The 17,496-nt window shown below is 48.3% G+C and overlaps 2 protein-coding genes across 3 annotated transcripts in view; both read right to left on the reverse strand.

Annotated features, from left to right (window-relative positions):
* MTUS2 (microtubule associated scaffold protein 2) overlaps positions 1-17,496 on the reverse strand; it is a 443,786-nt gene that overhangs the window by 141,374 nt on the left and 284,916 nt on the right. For both annotated transcript variants that reach the window (XM_062195381.1, XM_062195382.1), the window contains exon 6: positions 8,922-9,133. In XM_062195381.1, the coding sequence (XP_062051365.1) occupies positions 8,922-9,133 (212 nt within the window). The remainder of the gene's footprint in view (positions 1-8,921; positions 9,134-17,496) is intronic.
* On the reverse strand, positions 10,162-10,672 carry LOC133762379 (large ribosomal subunit protein uL23-like). Its single transcript, XM_062195379.1, has one exon. It carries the CDS (start codon positions 10,663-10,665, stop codon positions 10,195-10,197), a length of 471 nt encoding a protein of 156 aa, XP_062051363.1. The 5' UTR covers positions 10,666-10,672; the 3' UTR covers positions 10,162-10,194.

A 17,496-nucleotide genomic window follows, 5' to 3' on the forward strand; every position in this document is an offset into this window, starting at 1 on the left:
GTCTCTGCCCCCCAAGCCCACTCACCTCCTCCCAGAGCCCCCTCTTTGTTCCATCGGCCTGGAGTTTGCTCCTGTCACCCACCTCTCAGCCAGCATTCAACACTCCTGCTTTCCATCCAAAACTCTCACTGCCTCCTGACAACCTCTAAAAAGAGTCCCCTCTCGTTAATTGTATACAAGGCCCCGATCCCCAGTCTCACGCCCAGGGATTCCCAGTCTCACGCGCCGCGCTTTAGGCAACTGAGCGCCTTCACCCTCTGCCTGCAGTCCAGCCCTGTCTCATCTCTCTTCTCTCTCGCCCAAGCCTCCCGCCAGGCCTTCTGAGATTCAAGTCTTCTCTGAGCTCACAAGCGCACTCCTCTGGGAGGGCCCCAGGTGCCCCAGCTGGAGGCACCTCGCCCTCTCCATCCCCTGGAGCTCTCAGCGCTGCACGGACATCGGTACACTCCACTCTGTGCTCCGGGGATCTGAGTGCCTCTCCTCGTCTCTTCTCTGGAGTGGGAAGTCAGGATCTGAGACTCAGCGCCCACCTCTCCCATGGATCTAGGGGGTGTGGCGTGAAACAGAATGCCCAGGGTGGAAGCTGCCTGTCTTGGGAACCATGGAGAATGTACTGTGTGTGTGTGTGTGTGTGTGTATGAGAGAGAGATTGGGAGAGAGAGAGAACGAGAGCAGGAGGGATGGGTTACATGGAGGACAGCTTCCACCCTGACTCCTTACAGCCAACGAGATGCCAGTTCTAGTCCCACATGGGAAACCACAGCAAAAGCCACCATGTCAGTTTTGCCAGTTAGGAACCAGGCACCAAGAGGAGATGGGAGAGGGCTCAGGCTGCCTGGGCAACTACTCCCCAGCAATCTCCTTGCCTCTCTAGGTGCTGTTCCTGAAGAAGCTGTAAAAAATAACAAGGGCTGGTGCTGTGGTGCTATGGGTCAAGCCGCTGCCCGCAGCAATGGCATCCCATGTGGGCGCCAGTTCAAGTCCTGGCTGCTCCACTTCCAATCCAGCTCTCTGCTATGGTCTGGAAAAGCAGTGGAAGATGGCCCAAGTCCTTGGGCCTTTGCACCCATGTGGGAGACCTGGAAGAAGCTCCTGGCTTCAGATTGGCACAGCTCTGGCCATTGGGGAGTAAACCAGCGGAAAAAAGACCTCTCTCTGTCTCTGTCTCCACCTCTGTCTGTAACTCTGCCTTTCAAATAAATAAAATAAATCTTTTTTTTTTTTAAAAAGAAATCACAACACCCATAGAAAAGGATTCAAGTTTTAGATACTCTGTGGGAATTTGTTATTTAAATGATTTTTCCCCAAGAATAACCTACCTTATATTTTCATGATTGCCACATAGCAGGGAGCTTCCCCAGGAACTGAGGGGAGCTGCCCAGCCCTGGTGTTTAAATGACCCCAGGATGAGGGAACAGGAGAGGGGGAGGAGGGAGGGAGGGAGGGCAGGGTGGGAACTAAATCTATATATATGAAATACATGAAATTTGTTTACCTTAAAATTTTTTTATTAAAAATAATTTAAATTTAAATTTACAAAAAGATTGCTTTGAGGCTCCCACATGTCACATCAGAGTGCCAGGTTTGAGTCCTGGCTACTGTGTCTCTGATCCTGCTTCCTGCTAAAGTGCACCATGAAAAGCAGCAGGTGATAGCTCAAGGACTCTGCGTCAGGCAGACCCTTAGACACGGGCGACTGGGGAAGAGCCACAGGACCCTCCCGCCGCCAGGGGTGAAACCAAGGACCCTGCTCTCACCCGGAACTCTCCCAAGGCCACCCTCTTTGCAGTGGGACTTGTTACAGTATCCTGATAAAATGGGGGCTCAGCCAACCTAGAAAAGTCTAGTTTGTAACCACATGCACACAGGGCCTAAGGGTATGCAACTCCCAGATGTCAATCACAAATGCCAATCATGACATCTTGGCCATGTGACTGAGGCAATGGTGCTTCAGGGGTAAAAGCCCCAAACCAGCAAGAAAGGGGGCCACGTGCTGTTTCTATGGGTCCACTCCTCTCTCAGAACTTACTTTAGTAAACTTTTATTTATTTATTTGAGAGGGAGAGAGTGCGAGTTCCCATCTTCTGGTTCATGTCCCTACACCTACAATGGCCAGGTGGAGGCCAGACCGAAGTGGGAGCTGGGAAATCAATCCAGATCTTTCATGCAGGTGGCAGGAAGTCAGCTACTTGAGCCATCATTGTTGCCCCCCAGCGTCTGACGAACAGGAAGCTGGGATTGGGAGCAGGACTGGGAATTATTTCAGTTATTCCAGTGTGGGACCCAGGGGTCTTAACTACGAGGCTAAACACCTGCCCCAGTAAGCTTTTTGTTTTAACAGCTCTACTTTGGTCTCCCTGAACTACAACTCATTACTCTGCTGGCGAAAAGGAATTGAGGGAAGTTGGCCGCTGCTGGTGACACAGGGACCCTGGCACCTGGGTAGGAGACACAGACTGACTTCCAGGTTCCTGGTTTCTGCTTGGCCCCGGCCAGCTCTGGCTGCTGCAGGCACTTGGAAAGTAAGCCAGGGGATGGAAGGTCTCTGTCCTCTCTGTGTCTCTCTGCCTTTTAAAATAACATGACAATCAATCAATCAATACACTTTTTCAATAATGAAAAGATTAAAAGTGAGTTTCTGCCTTCAAAAAAGTGTCATTTAAGTTTTTAAAAGTAGACCCTTTAGGACAAAGAGTATGAGACAGGAACTGAATGGGCCCATCAGTCCTTTTTTTTTTTTTTTTAAAGGATTTATTTATTTGAAAGTCAGAGTTACACAGAGAGAGGAGAGGCAGAGAGAGAGAGAGAGAGAGAGAGAGAGAGAGAGAGAGAGGTCTTCCATCTGCTGTTCACTATCCAACTGGATGCAACAGCTGGAGCTGCACCGATCCGAAGCCAGGAGTCAGCAGCTTCATCCAGGTCTCTCACATGGGTGCAGGGGCCCAAAAACTTGGGCCATCTTCTACTGCTTTCCCAGGCCACAGCAGAGAGCTGGATGGGAAGTAGAGCAGCTGGGACTCCAATCGGTGTCCACATGGGATGCTGGCACTGCAGGTGGCAGCTTTACCCACTACACTACAGCGCCGGCCCTGGGCATCTTTCATAAACACGGAGAAGATGCTGACCTGAGCTTTATTTTCCACCTCGCATGATGTTTTCCATGGCCTGCACTCAGCTGCGGGATCCCATCCCTGGAGACTGGGAATATTTTGGTCTTGAGCGGTTGGCTCTGAAATTCCTTCCCCTAGAGACTTAAGAGCAGCAGCAGGCACAGTACTTGGAGCAGGCTCTGTGGGGCACTGCTTTTGGGACACACACATCATTTCAGCACAACAATCAGGGGAACTGTCAAGCCGCCTCTAATTTACCACTTCACCGGAATTTCCCACCAGGTCGCACGCTGGCTAACTGTCCGAAACGTCAACCCAGGTGGCCGCATTTCTGTTAAGCTTTCAGACACACACACACACACACACTGTTGAAATGGCCATTGTTCCAAAGTCGGAGCAAGCGGGAGCCTGTTTGCAGTGTTGATCTGGGGTAATCGCGGTGCTGTGAGCCCCCTCAGCAGGAACATCCCTGGAAACCCACGTCCTTCGCTGGTGGAGGCAAGGACTTACTTCTCCCCTGCCTTCTGAGCTGCGGGCAGACATCAGCCTGGACGACTCTGAACACATGGGCTGCTAAAGCCTGCAAGCATCTCTCCCCTTTCACACATACCCTGCCCTGACCCAGGCACCCATGCAGGTGCTACAAGCATCACAGCTGCACCTGGCCCAGCTGCGCCTTAAAGAGATCCCCGTGGTCACACAGGAGTCACTGCACGGTTGGAAACACTTTCCCACATCGAAATCTCCATCCATGAACCACCCCTGATCTACCAAGAGCTTGAGGATCGGGAGGGGGCGCCCTGTGCAGATGCAGGCTCCGGGGCTTCCCTTCCCACACAATGCTCTTGCTTCCTCTCTATTCACCCCAAGTCCTGCCTCTCTCTCGGTTCTGGCTCCTCCAAGTCTCTGTCCCATGTGCAACAAATCAGGCTTTCCCCTGACCACAAAGCATTGTCTGTGGCAACAGGTTAAACATCCCCTGGACTACCTCTTGTCCTTAAGCTCTGTTAAACTTTTGAATGATTGTTTCTCTTGCTTTGCAAATATGTCTCTTCCCCACATCCCCACCTTACCTACATCAAAAACACCTGGAGAGTCGAAGGGAGAGGAGGAGTTGGAAAAATGCGGGGGTTGGGTGTGGGCAGACATGCACTGGTGTCTTGACACCAGCACTTTTTAATGAGGTTGTCTTCAAAAGCCTACCTGATCTCCCGAGGCCCAGTTTCCTCAATTGTCATATGAGAATATTCTCTGCAACTGTCAGGGTTGCTGCGAGGGTTTAAAAAATGCATGCAAAGGGGCAGGAGCTGTGGCATAGTGACTAAAGCTGCCACCTGCAGTGCCAGCATCCCACGTGGGCGCCGGTTCGAGTCCCGGCTGCTGCATTTCTGATCCAGCTCTCTGCTATGGCCTAGGAAAGCAGTAGAAGATGGCCCAAGTCCTTGGGCCCCTGCACTCACGTGGGAGACTCAGAAGTTCCTGGCTCGTGGCTTCAGATTGGTGTAGCTCCAGCCATTGTGGCCATCTGGGGAGTGAACCAGCAGATGGAAGACATCTCTCTCTGCCTCTGCCTCTCTGCAAATCTGTCTTTTAAATAAATCTTTTTTAAAAATGCATGCAAAGTTCCAAGGGCATGGTAGGTGGGCGATACACAGGAGCTCTGTTGTTATTTAAAAGCTCTGCTTTTTAGTGTCTTGGATCCTTTCAAATGGCAGCGTGATGCTTCCTCAAGATATAAGTGAATACAAGTTGAGATATATAAAATATACTAAAAATAAATACCCTGGCTGCAATTACAACACACAGATAAGGCAAATACAGCAGGACATGCACACCTGTGAAATCCAGAGGATGGGTATTTGGGTGCTAATCTTTCCACTTTTCTGTATTTAAGACTTTTTGTAATAAAAAGTTAAATAGTAAAAGCATTAAATAGGTATTCTTTGGCAAGAAGGAGGTTGAGGATTTGTTAATTTTGTGATTACATAGCTCAGAAAGTTTTAAATACTTGACCTATTAGTTCTCATGCCTTTCATATCACACCAATAAATGAAAAACCATTTAAGACCATCATCTGCCCTCGCACTTATAGAGTTAATGATAGAATGACAAAACCAATATGAAAAATGTTGGGTAAGTGTAAATCTTTCGAAAAGTAAAATGAATGCAAATACTCCCTCAAAAGGAAGACCATCATGTAGATTGTTCCACGGATCGGCCACCAGGGGCTGCTAAAGAGCAGCGTTCCCAGGAACTTGACAGCAAGAACAAGACTAAAACATTCAACTTGACCCTGAGAAGTGAGAGTCCCTGAGCGCCACCCTCATTGCCACAGCACCTCGAGGTCTGGGACAGTGGGTTTTAGCAGAGCTGGTCGGCCTTTGAGGGGCATCCTGGCTGCAGGGACAGATCTTCCTGGAATGAGCACCAGTGAGAGGCTGCTGTCGGCACAAGTCCCCGGATGCTGCGCTGTGTCAGAACCAACAACTGCCCAGCAGCTCTGCCCGAGCGGTCAGCATAGACAGAAATGGACAATTCCTATCTGGGCTCCTCATTTCTTTTCTTTTAAAGATTTATTTATTTGTTTGAAAGGCAGGGTGACAGGGTGGGGGAGGGAAGGGGAGAGAGAGAGAGAGAGAGAGAGAGAGAGAGAGAGAGAGAGATCTTTTATCCACTGGTTTATCCCCGCAGATGCCCACAATAGCTGGGGCCAGGAGCCTGGAACTCCAACCAGGTCTCCCATATAGGTGGCAGGGGCCCACGCACCGGGGCCATCTTCAGCTGCTTTCCCTGGCACATCAGCAGGCAGCTGGATCAGAAGTGGAACAGCCAGGACTTGAATGGGGAGCACGGATATGGGATGCTGGTGTCGAAGCTGGTGATGAGGATAATGCTCATGGAGGCACCAGGACTTGCCGGGTGGAGCAGAGATGGGTCTGACTCCTGGCTGGCAGTGTGCCCTCACTCCGTTTTATCACAGTTTGCAAGGAACATGTCATAGGGTACAAAAGATACACATGTGTTCCTCACAGGGTGGAGGGTTGGCAGGGCCGTCTGAGCAGTGGGGCATAAATAGGCTGCATCTGCAGGCTGGTTAGACAGGCTGTGCTGCTGCATAGCCGGCATGTTGTGACCATATCCCAGGCACAGCAATAGTGCATGGGCTATCCATGGAGGGCGTTGGGTGCCTCAGGTACCCAGGCCCCATCACTGCAGGTGTCGAGGCTGCCCTGCCTCAACCTCTCCATGTCAGACCTCCACGTCTAATCCACAGGGAACACACGACCACCTGCACCCAAGCCTCTGGCGAGGTTCCATGGGAGACTTAAATAAACAAACATACCCATGCCTCACTTTCCTAGAGCTTATCTGGAGAGACAGAATTTTCTTTCTGAACACATCGTGTGGGAGGCAAAGTGTCACGATCCCTTCAGAGACCTGTCTGGAGCGATGGGTTGTGCTTCACTGGGAGGAAAATGGAATTCACGTCATGGCACAATGCCACGTGCAGCCCAGCTGGCAGGGGGTCCCGTGGAGGAGTCTAGAGATCACCTGCCGGCCCAATGGGGTCTCTGATTCAGAGTCCTGTGCAGGCTACAGAGAAACAGAATTCACACATGGTCCATGGGCCAACAAAGAATTTTCCTGGGGCACAGAAATGCTGAGCTGTGGGGAACTGACCCTTATCTTTACACAGTGACTTTCCCCCCTGCCAGGCTCCAGCTGGTGAAACAGGGCACACACCATCCATACATCGTACCAGTGGCTACTGATCCCCAAGGAACGTTTCTCAAGGTTTGGATGGCTCTGGTTGATGCAAAGAAGGAATCTCAGAGTGGGCAGAGAAGCAATGTGAGCACTGACTTGAAGGAACCATGCTGCTCTCTCCTCTTTATTAACAGCGTGATAGTGGAAAACATGCATCCAGCTGAAGGAAAAAAACTCACACTGCTTGGGGCCGGCACTGTGGTGCAGCGGGTTAAAGCCCTGGTCTGGAGTGCCAGCATGTGGGTGCAACAATCTACATGTGGGTGCTGGTTCTAGTCCCGGCTGCTTTTCTTGTGATCCAGCCTCTGCTATGGCCTGGGAAAGCAGTAGAAGATGGCCCAAGTCCTTGGGCCCCTGAACCTGCATGGGAGACCCAGAAGAAGCTCCTGTCTCCTGCCTTTGGATAGGCACAGCTCCAGCTGTTGAGGCCATCTGGGGGAGTGAACCAAAGGATGGAAGACCTCTCTCTCTCTGTCTCTACCTCTCTGCAACTCTGTCTTTCAAATAAAATAAATCTTTTAAAAAAAACCCACTCTGTGGCTTCTCTAATACAATGCTCACTAAGATCCCACTTCCAGAAGTTCATGGGCAACACTTACTGTGATATGCACAATATGCAGCTGTTTTGCCCATCCGAGCCAGCAACAAGTGCTCAGTGATCCTCAAGGGAGAGTGTTTCCTTAACATCAAGTGTGTGAGTCATTCTATTTATGCATCCAGATAAACTTATCTTCTAATCCCCTTTTCCCAAACCGTCTGAAGTAACTCTGTATTTATCCTGGAAAGTCTCTGTGGCACCTCAGAAGTGTCGCTAATTTTAATTCGCAAAGGGTTGGAGCTGCAGCCACCTCAGTGGCTCAAGGTTGACACCAACATTACTAGACTAGAGAGAAAATGAGAGTATTCGTGTATGGCTAGAGCCACAATTTTGGTTGGGGGGAGGCTCAAATGATCGGTTGAACTGAATTTTTGGTGCTAGCCATTTATCTTGTCTTTCCTTACAACAGGAAGCAATTGATAAACGGCTCTTCTGCTAAAAGCTATAAGCAGAAAAGAAAAGAAGAGTAAAGAAAGAACAGCTCAGGGAAGGCCCAGGTCATCCTAAGGGCCAGGTGCTCCACCTTTTAAGGCTCGGAGGATAAATGAAGCAGGTGCCAGCACGTATGATGCTACTTACACTGACGTCTCCTGCGTTTCTTCTTTAAATTAGCCAGAGCTTTAGTTCATCCACTCTCTTATGTGGAGAGCATTTCTATCTCCTCCCATTCAGAGACAGCAGAGGGGCATCTCTGAGACGCAGAAAGCCCATTCACAAGGTTCAGATCCCCAAGGTCCATGCTCATTTCCTCCTGCAGGGAGGCCGGGTTGTGGCCACTTCAAGGTGGCACACAGCGGCAGCCAGACACCAGGCGGCCACCAGCCTCCCCCTTCACTGTCCAGGAGCTGGGAAGCTGAACTGCCTTCCTGCTGATAAACACACAGAGGCTGGGTGGTCCCAGGAGCCCCCGGACACTTGCTGAGAAGAAACCAGTGCTCCCTGTGTTATCATCACAACTGAGGGTGCAGGCAGGACCCCCACCTTGCCTCATGCTGTGACACCGTGATCAGGGACCTGATGATATACCCTCCCCTCTACGAGCACCCAGCCTGTGTATTACATTCCCATCAATAGCCAAGGGGAACAGAACTGAGACGGATCAGAAACGAGCAGACACTTGAGAATCCACCCATCTCACCTGCTCCACTTCCTTCAAAACTGTTCACCTGTATCTTTTTCTTTCTTCCTTCACACCTTTGCTTTTTTGCAATCAAGCTTATTCATCAGTCTTCCTGAACCAATTTATTTTTCGCCACCTAAGGATAAATCTGGCTCCCCAAACATGACTGGACGCTGCCATGACCTTCTGACAATCAAAACTCAAGTCCAACCCCCAAACCACGCGAACACACCCACAGCCCTCCACCATCACCTCCCCCGGCCTGCCCATGCCCTGAACGTGAGCCCTTCCACAGTCTTCCAACGGGGCCTCAACGGGGCCTCACCTTTCCAAAGAAATGCCGCGTGGACACAGCAAGGGCGTCGAAGCCGCAGACGGCCCTTCTCAGCTCCGCACGGGCGAGGCCGAGCAGCCGGGCCTGCCGCTCGCACCTGTCTTTCAGCCGCTGCACCAGCTGCCTCTCGGCCTCACGTGCCTGCAGGTCAGGCTTGGGTGCAAATCCATTCCGAGGAGCTGCTGCTCTCTGCTTTGGGTAGCCTACAAAAAAAACAAAACAAAACCCAGTCACTTGTGAAAAAATGCTCAGTGTACACAGCACAACGGGGAGCAGGCAGCTGGAAAGCCTGTGTCCCGGGAGGCGACCCCTGGCTCCAGCCAGCTTTCTGGGAGGCCGTGCTGATGGTTCAAGTAGCTGGGTCTCTGCCACCCTTGTGCAAAACCTGGATTGAATTCCTGGCTCCTGACTTTGGCCTGGCCCAGTCCTACCTGTTGCAGGCATTTGGGAAGTGAACCAGCAGATAGATCTGTCTGTCTGTCTGCCTGTCTCTCTGCCTCCCAAATAAATTAAAAACAAAATCAAACCAAACATGACAGCAGCTTCATCAAGAGAGGAGTACAGCAAAAGTGAGCACAGAGATGGAATTGCTTGTGGTTTGCCATTTTAAGTATTAAAAGAAAAAACAGACATTTAAGTAATTTGCACTATTTATATGGTTTGCAGTGCAAAGTTTCATGCTTGGAAAAAGATTAACAGACGATACTGCCAAATTATTTCCAGCTTCTAATGTTTCTTCTATGCCTGTTTAGAGAGTTGAGGCAGTTGCTTTTTATTTTTCTTAAAGGGGGTTACTCTTTGAAAATGTCTCATGGGGAATAAGCCAATCAATCCAGATGAAAGACAAACTTACAATAACCTGGTGACTCCTGTATTTCTTTTAGAATGGCTTTACTTGGAGTTTTTTTTTTTTTCAAGTAATGATATTAGTATTACAATTTTGGAAATGATTTTATATATTTAGTAAAGAGGTAGGTTAATTTTATTAGGTTCCAAAATTTTCATTCAACATAAAAATGACTTATATAGAACTAGATAGTTAAGAGAAAGCCTGCTGTATTAAATTTGAATCGCATACATCACTATGAATTCAGGATTACACAAACAAGCAGAAAGCCACTTTGCCATTCTTGTCTCTGGAAGGGTCTGGAAGCAATGGTACCCCAATGGCAATGAATATGCCAAACATCCAGTTCCTGTTTTCTGTTCTTTTTTTTTTTATGATGGAAAAACATATATTTAGAATTAGCCAGCTGGACTCAGTTCAGATGATCCCAATTTTGTTGGCAACGTCCAAAGCATCATAGTCAGGAGCCAGCCGCACATATGCCTTCTTCTCTGCGTCAGGTCTGATCAGGGTGTTGACTTTGGCCACATCAATGTCATAGAGTTTCTTCACAGCTTGTTTGATCTGGGTCTTGTTGGCCTTGACATCCACAATGAACACCAGGGTGTTGTTGTCTTCTATCTTCTTCATGACAGACTCCGTGGTCAGGGGGAACTTGATGATGGCATAGTGGTCAAGCTTGTTTCTCCTGGGGGCGCTCTTCCGAGGGAATTTGGGCTGCCATAGGAGGCGTAGTGTCTTGGGCCGCCGGAAGGTGGGGGACGTGCGGATCTTCTTCTTCTTGTGGCTGTGGACGCCTTTCAGCACTGCCTTCTTGGCCTTTAAGGCCTTTGCTTTGGCTTCGACTTTAGGAGGGGCAGGAGCTTCCTTCTTCGCCTTCGGCGCCATCTTGGTGAAAAGGTCCTGTTTTCTTTATACCTTTTCTCACTAACAACAACGGAGACTCCTTGGATAAACAGCTCATTCCAGATGTGGAAGAAGGAAAGTGCAAGGCAGGTCTGGGGTACCTTGTGCAGAACATGCAGCCAGCTTGGAGGAGCTCCTCCTGACCAAAGTTTTGAGACAACTTGATTATCGAAAAGAAAAATAACTGTAATTGGCTACAAAGCAATAAATCAATGAATCTGCATGAGTCCATAGTGGTACCACCCCAAAAATACAGATTAAGGAATCTCTTTACCTAGCAACCTCTTAACTACCTCAGTGTCCCTTCCCTTCTTTCAGGTGGTTGCTCTAGTGACCCTGTTCTTCAACATCAAGTTCAAGTCGAAACCCTGACTACCTCGCCTGCACCAGAGTCCTATCAGGTCCCCTCCAACATATTCCTCCAAAGTGACGTCACACCGCCTCCATGGCTACAAGTCCAGCCCAAGCCACCATCACCCCTTATCTTCTCATGGGAAGTCTTGCTTCTTCTAATCCTTCCCCACACTATGGCCAGAATGATCTTTGCAAATGTGAGCCAGCTCCTGACCTGCGCTGGCCCTCCTCCTCTCCTAACTGCTCTCCATCACAGGAAGAAGAAAGTCCTTACTCCCTGGCCCACAAGAGCCCTCTGAGGTCTGGCTGCCACCAATGCAAATATGAGGTGCTGTGGCGCCAGGAGTTCTGCCTGGGGTTCCGGACAGGGATGGGGGAGGGTCAAGGAGAGGCAACTTTAAGGCTGAAGCTGGAAGGCGGGAAGGCAAGAAAGACCCCTATCCACCCACCATCCATCCATCCTAGGAAAGCCATCCATCATAATCAGAGACTCATGGGGAGCAGGGTACCTTCCTGGGACCACCATTGCTGTGTGCAAGGCTCAGAGGGACCTGGAATCCACAGGCAGTCGGAGAACTTTGTGGTTGACCATGGACCCACAACCCAAGGGTGCATCCTTTCCTTTGCACAAGCAGGTCAGCCATGGACACCGGCCACAGTGATCATCAATCACCTTGAATATTTCAAGTGCTCTTTCTTCCCTGTTTGTTGTTTTCTCCTCTAAAATATCAGAGTGCAACATACAAAACAAATCAGCCAACAGCAACCTCTTCAGAACCTGATACACTGCAACCTGGGAGGGTTACGGGCTTGTGAATACACAAGAGCCTCATCTTTTAAGGAGAAAAGTGGTTAATTGATCTCAATGCTTCTGATTGCTAATGTAACAGGAACCACACTAATTTTAATTACAGCTTCTTCCTTTTAACAAGTCATTAGAGATTGAGATGTGACTTCACACATGACACAACTTAAATTATTGTGACTGAACGGGATGGCAGAACGTGAAATTATCTCTTCTTAGAAACTGTTTCCATAGTCTTCTAGAAAATTTACTAGTATATTGTGGGCAAGTCAATCTTAATATGTAGTACATCTCAACATTCTCAGTGCTGCCAACAAAACAAATGTAAAAGCTGAGTGGTTTGTTGGTGATCTTAGGAAACAACCTAAGATCTAAGGTGGATTTATTTTCCTCCTCAATTTTTTTGCCTTTGTACTCTTTTGACTGGTGAGTTTATAAAACACTCTAGTGCTTTCATTAAATGTGCTGAGGTACCAGGTGCTTGCTACTGGTACAACAGAAGGCATTTCTTTCAGAAACCTAAAGAAAATAAGGAAACTTATTTCCAGCTCAGTGAATGAAAGCTCATTGCCATCTATGCTATAGGAGGTCACCTCTGAGCTGGCAGGTGTCTGTAAGCACCAACAGAGTCACGTGTTTTTAGTTGTCAGGTTTATTCTTGCGTGGGATGGCTACTTGGACCTGTTACCTTTAAATATTATTATCATTGTCATTGTCATCACCATCATCATCACCATCATCATGAGGTCAGAAATTATTCTCAGTGGTAAATGGACAATACAGAAGGGATCAGTGACATCCTATTCTTGGCTCTGACTTTTATATAGGTGTCATTATTATATTTTACTCAGTGCTCAAAATTCCAGAGTTCTTTCCAACAATGGTGTACTCAACTCCCATTTCTATTCCTGGGGCTACCATCCACCCAAGTTCTGAGCTAAGACAGAGGCTCTCCAGAGAGCATCACTTTTGGGGACCAACACAGCAGGCAGCAGCTTTGCTGTCTGTGACACCAGTGCCCTTGATAGGGACTCTGCTTGGTGCCCGTTCAATGTCACAGAATACACTAGGGTTCAGGCCTCACAGCTGAGACTGTAGGCAAGAAAAGTTGAGAAACAAGGGTGGTTGTGGGGTTCTCTACTACTTTTAGCTGAAAAGCATTTTGTCATTTTCTAAATATATCACATGTAACCTCTGCCTGTGACTAATAATCATTTTCCTGCCAGCGGTGTATTTTTAGTCTTCCCTGAAAACAGTAGTCTTTGATGTGCTGTCAGTGTTTAACTATGTTAATAGTTCACTTCCTTACGTACTGGTTTGCTACCTACTTTCCTGTCCATCCCTATGTCCAACCATCACCAGGGTGACCCACCAAGATGAGTGTAGACTCCTGTGCCACCCTGGGAGTGGAGAGCCTATGCTGAAAGAAGATGAACGATCCCTCCCCACCCCCGTCAGCTCCACCTGTGGCAGGACAGATGTTTGCTTTCATGTCTGCTTGCAGAAGGCAGCACGTATATGCAGAAAGAATGGCAATCTGCTTAGGGAGTAAGGGGCTAGTGGGAGGGAGAGCTTCTGGAGGATGGTAGCCGCCTGGAGCTCACAGGGCACACGGTGGATGCCAGGATGAAAAAGGGTGATGGGGCCGGCACTGTGGTGTAGCAGGTAAAGCTGCTGCCTGCAGTGCCAGCATCCCACATGGGCGCCAGTTCAAGACCTGGATGCTCCACTTCTGATCCAGCTCTCTGCTGTGGTCTGGGAAAGCGGTAGAGGATGGCTCAAGTCCTTGGACCCCTGCACCTGCTTGGGAGACTTGGAAGAAGTTCCTGACTCCTGGCTTCCTGGCTCCTGGCTTTGGATCGATGTGGCCATCTGGGGAGTGAACCAGAAGATGGAAGACCTCTCTCCTCTCTCTCTCTCTCTCTCTCTCTCTCTCTCTGCCTCTCTCTCTTTCTCTCTCTATGTAACTTTGACTTTCAAATAAATAAGTAAATCTTTAAAAAAATGGTGATGGTGACTCCCATCCGCCCTCTGACAGCCACACTTCTCAGGAAGAACCGCCCTGCAGGTCATAAACAAGAGTCACACCACGCCCCTGCCCCAGAGACACTTCCAGATGCTGGGATATCCGATCATCTCCCTCCCTGCTCCTTGCAGCTTTCCTACTGCTTCTCTGGTGGTCTAAGGTTCAAAGCAGCAAAGCAGACAGGCAGAACCTATTTATCTGTGTTGTTTCTTACCAAAGATGCAAAGCTCTGGTCTGCTCCCATATCCTTCTGATTTCCACCCAGCTGAGAGAGGAAGCTGAGATTAATGGGGCTTATTATTAATCATTTTGGAGTTTTCAAGTGAAGTGACAAAAAAAGCAGAAATACCAGTAGAAATACTCAATACTGAATGCTGTGGACCCTTCCCAACAGTTATTGAGTTTTAGTCCCCATACACCTCTTCTTTATGATGTAGATGAGCCGCAAGATGTTAGGGCCAGTATCCAGCCATGACCTACAGATAGAGCTGATGTCAAACTTAGGTAGGAAGTTGGAAATTAAACCTATGCGTGTGTGAGACAGGCCTGAAGACCAGCACCTACTGCAGAACCTCCAGAAGCCCAGCATCTTACACTTCAAAGTCCTGCGCAGACCCTGATAACCTCCCAGGTGCCCCCAGCCCTTCTCCCCAAGGAAAGCTCCCAGGAGAATTCTCTCTCCTGGGGACCAAATGAGTTACCTGACCTGGCAACATGGGGCAATAAAACCTTCACAGACACCCTAAGGGAAGCCTCGTTACTCTGTCCAGCAAGCCAGCAAATCTGGGGAGACATTTGCTAATTTTCAACCAACAAACCCTCCTGCTAGGACTCCCAGCCTTTTGTCCTGGAGGAGAGAGGGAGGTGGGTAAACAGACTCCCTAAAAAACCTAGGGAGTAGCTGGCGCCGCGGCTCACTAGGCTAACTCCGCCTTGCGGCGCTGGCACACCGGGTTCTAGTCCCGGTCGGGGCACCGATCCTGTCCCGGTTGCCCCTCTTCCAGGCCAGCTCTCTGCTGTGGCCAGGGAGTGCAGTGGAGGATGGCCCAAGTGCTTGGGCCCTGCACCCCATGGGAGATCAGGAGAAGCACCTGGCTCCTGCCATCAGATCAGCGCGGTGCGCCGGCTGCAGCGTGCCTACCGCGGCGGCCATTGGAGGGTGAACCAACGGCAAAGGAAGACCTTTCTCTCTGTCTCTCTCTCACTGTCCACTCTGCCTGAAAAAAACAAACAAACAAACAAAAAAAACAAACAAAAAAAAACCTAGGGAGTCCAAACAGCCTGCATGCTCAGCTCTCTGCCTCTGCTGAGCCGCCTGCCTGGCCTGCCCAGGTGTATTCTCTCCACTCAGCCATGTAACCTTGCTCTCCCCTAGTCCAAGCAACTGGGCCCTCTCTCTGTCCCTTCCGTCCTGACAGATGCCCTGCCCCCAGTAAAGCCTTATCACTCTGCTCTCTGTCTCACGCCTGAATTCTTTCTAGCATGAAGACAAGAACCCCACGGCTTCCACATCCACGGCCTCTTCCTTCCACATCCACGGCCTCTTCTCCGGTGACAAAATGTATGCTTCCTGTCCTGCAGTTCACGGGTGTGTGTGTGTGTGGACAATTATAATTGAGCCCTTTGATCACTTCCTCTGTAGGGGAACAAGTTCCTATTCTTGCCCTCAGGGCTTCCATTGTCTGGGACTCATTAATTCACTGCTGCCTCTTAGGGCTTGTCACCCCTACTGAGGGGTCTCAATACTTCTGCCCAAGTTAGAGACACTAACTACCCTATCTGTACCATGTCCCACAGGAGCAAGGGGACAAACTCTACATCTAGAACACCCTCCTCCTGTCCAAATCGTGCCCAGTCTCAATTTATTTTTAGCCCATTAGACTTAGCCTATCAGTGGAAACTACCCTCAGGAAAATGACTAAGTTACTCTGAGTAGGGGCAGACAGAATTTTTGCTGATCCCGGTGACAGATGGCAACTCCGAAGTCCTCAGTACAAAGTCACTAACCTCACAAAGGTGAATGTAAACAGTGTGCGTGCCAAGGCTGAGCTATAAACAGTTTGCGTGCAAAGGTTGAGCTCTGGAGAGGACATGCCTGAGAAAATGGAACGAGAGTATTAAAAATTCATCCACAGTCATCTGGTCACTTACCAGAGGACTGGAAAGCATGGGCAATCTCAGTGTAATTTGAAAGCTGGGAAGCTTCATAGACACAGCAACAAGCAACCAGTGTCACATTGGAACCTGCATGTTTTTACAACATCTGAGAAGGACCATGACCTTCATACTTGCAAACAAGAGAGACACAACTTTGATAGCTTCTCAGTTTAAGGCAAAACACTTCATGAGCTCAGTCAACATCTTAACAGACAGCAGGATCCCAGAGGGAGCACTTGTGCTGAGTGATTTTGGACTTGGATAGGCTTTATTTTGATCAAACCAATCTGAATATATTTCAGAAAATTGTGCCCAGTGGTATACTGTAAGAGATCTTCAAAAAGATCATGGGAAATGCCCAGAATAAAAAAAAAACTATGCTTGGATTTCCAAATAAAACAGAACAAAATTTGCACTAAAATAAACTTATCTTCTAATTCTATTTTTTCCATGAACTTTCTGAAATGTCCTCGTGTTTTCCTACTTAGCATTGGCAGCTGCTTACCTGGGGTTTCTGAGTGGTGGAGAAATGCAAAGAGCAGGTGGTGTGAGTGAGGGACACCTCCTTCCAGCAGGAATCGTGAGACTGGGCAGCACCCAGTCATTAAACAAGTTACACCCTCCCTGGGGAACAGAAGGTTGATATTTCCTAACCCCAGAAAGGAGCAGATTCTTTTCTAGTTTGATGTAGAGAAATCATCAAACAACAAATGCTGGTGAGGATGTGGGGAAAAAGGTACCCTAATCCACTGTTTGTGGGAATGTAAACTGGTAAAGTCACAATAGAAGACAGTATGAAGATACTTCAGAAATCTGAATGTAGACCTACCATACGACCCAGCCACCCCATTCCTTGGAATTTACCCAAGGGAAATGAAATCAGCAAATAAAAGAGATATCTGCACCCCCATGTTTATTGCACCTCAATTAACAATAGCTAAGACATGGAATCAATGTAAATGCCCATCAACTGAAGACTGGATAAAGAAATTATGGGATATGTACTCTATGAAATATGACATAGTGGCAAAAAAAATGAAATCCAGTCATTTGCAACAAAATGGATGAATCTGAAAGATGACATTTTTAGTGAAATAAGTCAGTCCCAAAGGGACAAATACCATATATTCTCCCTGATCTGTGATAACTAACAGGGTACCTGCACCTAAAAGGAAACCTGTAGAAGTGAAATTGACACTTTGAGAAGCAATGAATTGAACAGCCCACGTACTAACAGTCCAGGAACAGCTTTTTTTTTCTTCTTAATATCATCGGTTGAACACTTACTTAACGTAGAATTAAACATATATGTGTAAACTCAATTGAAAATAGATCCCAGTAAAAAATAAAAGTGGGAATAAGAGAGGGAGAAGCTCTGTAGTTCTACATACATTTCCTACAGACTTACTTCTAAGGATATAGCTAAAAACTTGCCATAGAACTCCAAATCCCATTAAGCTGGGTGGTAATA

Source organism: Lepus europaeus, chromosome 6 (genome assembly GCF_033115175.1).
Source record: "Lepus europaeus isolate LE1 chromosome 6, mLepTim1.pri, whole genome shotgun sequence".
NCBI lineage: Eukaryota > Metazoa > Chordata > Mammalia > Lagomorpha > Leporidae > Lepus > Lepus europaeus.

What these genes read in the sequence shown, in the direction of transcription:
- LOC133762379 (XM_062195379.1), bottom strand. Translation starts at nt 10,665, where the DNA reads ATGGCGCCGAAGGCGAAGAAGGAAGCTCCTGCCCCTCCTAAAGTCGAA.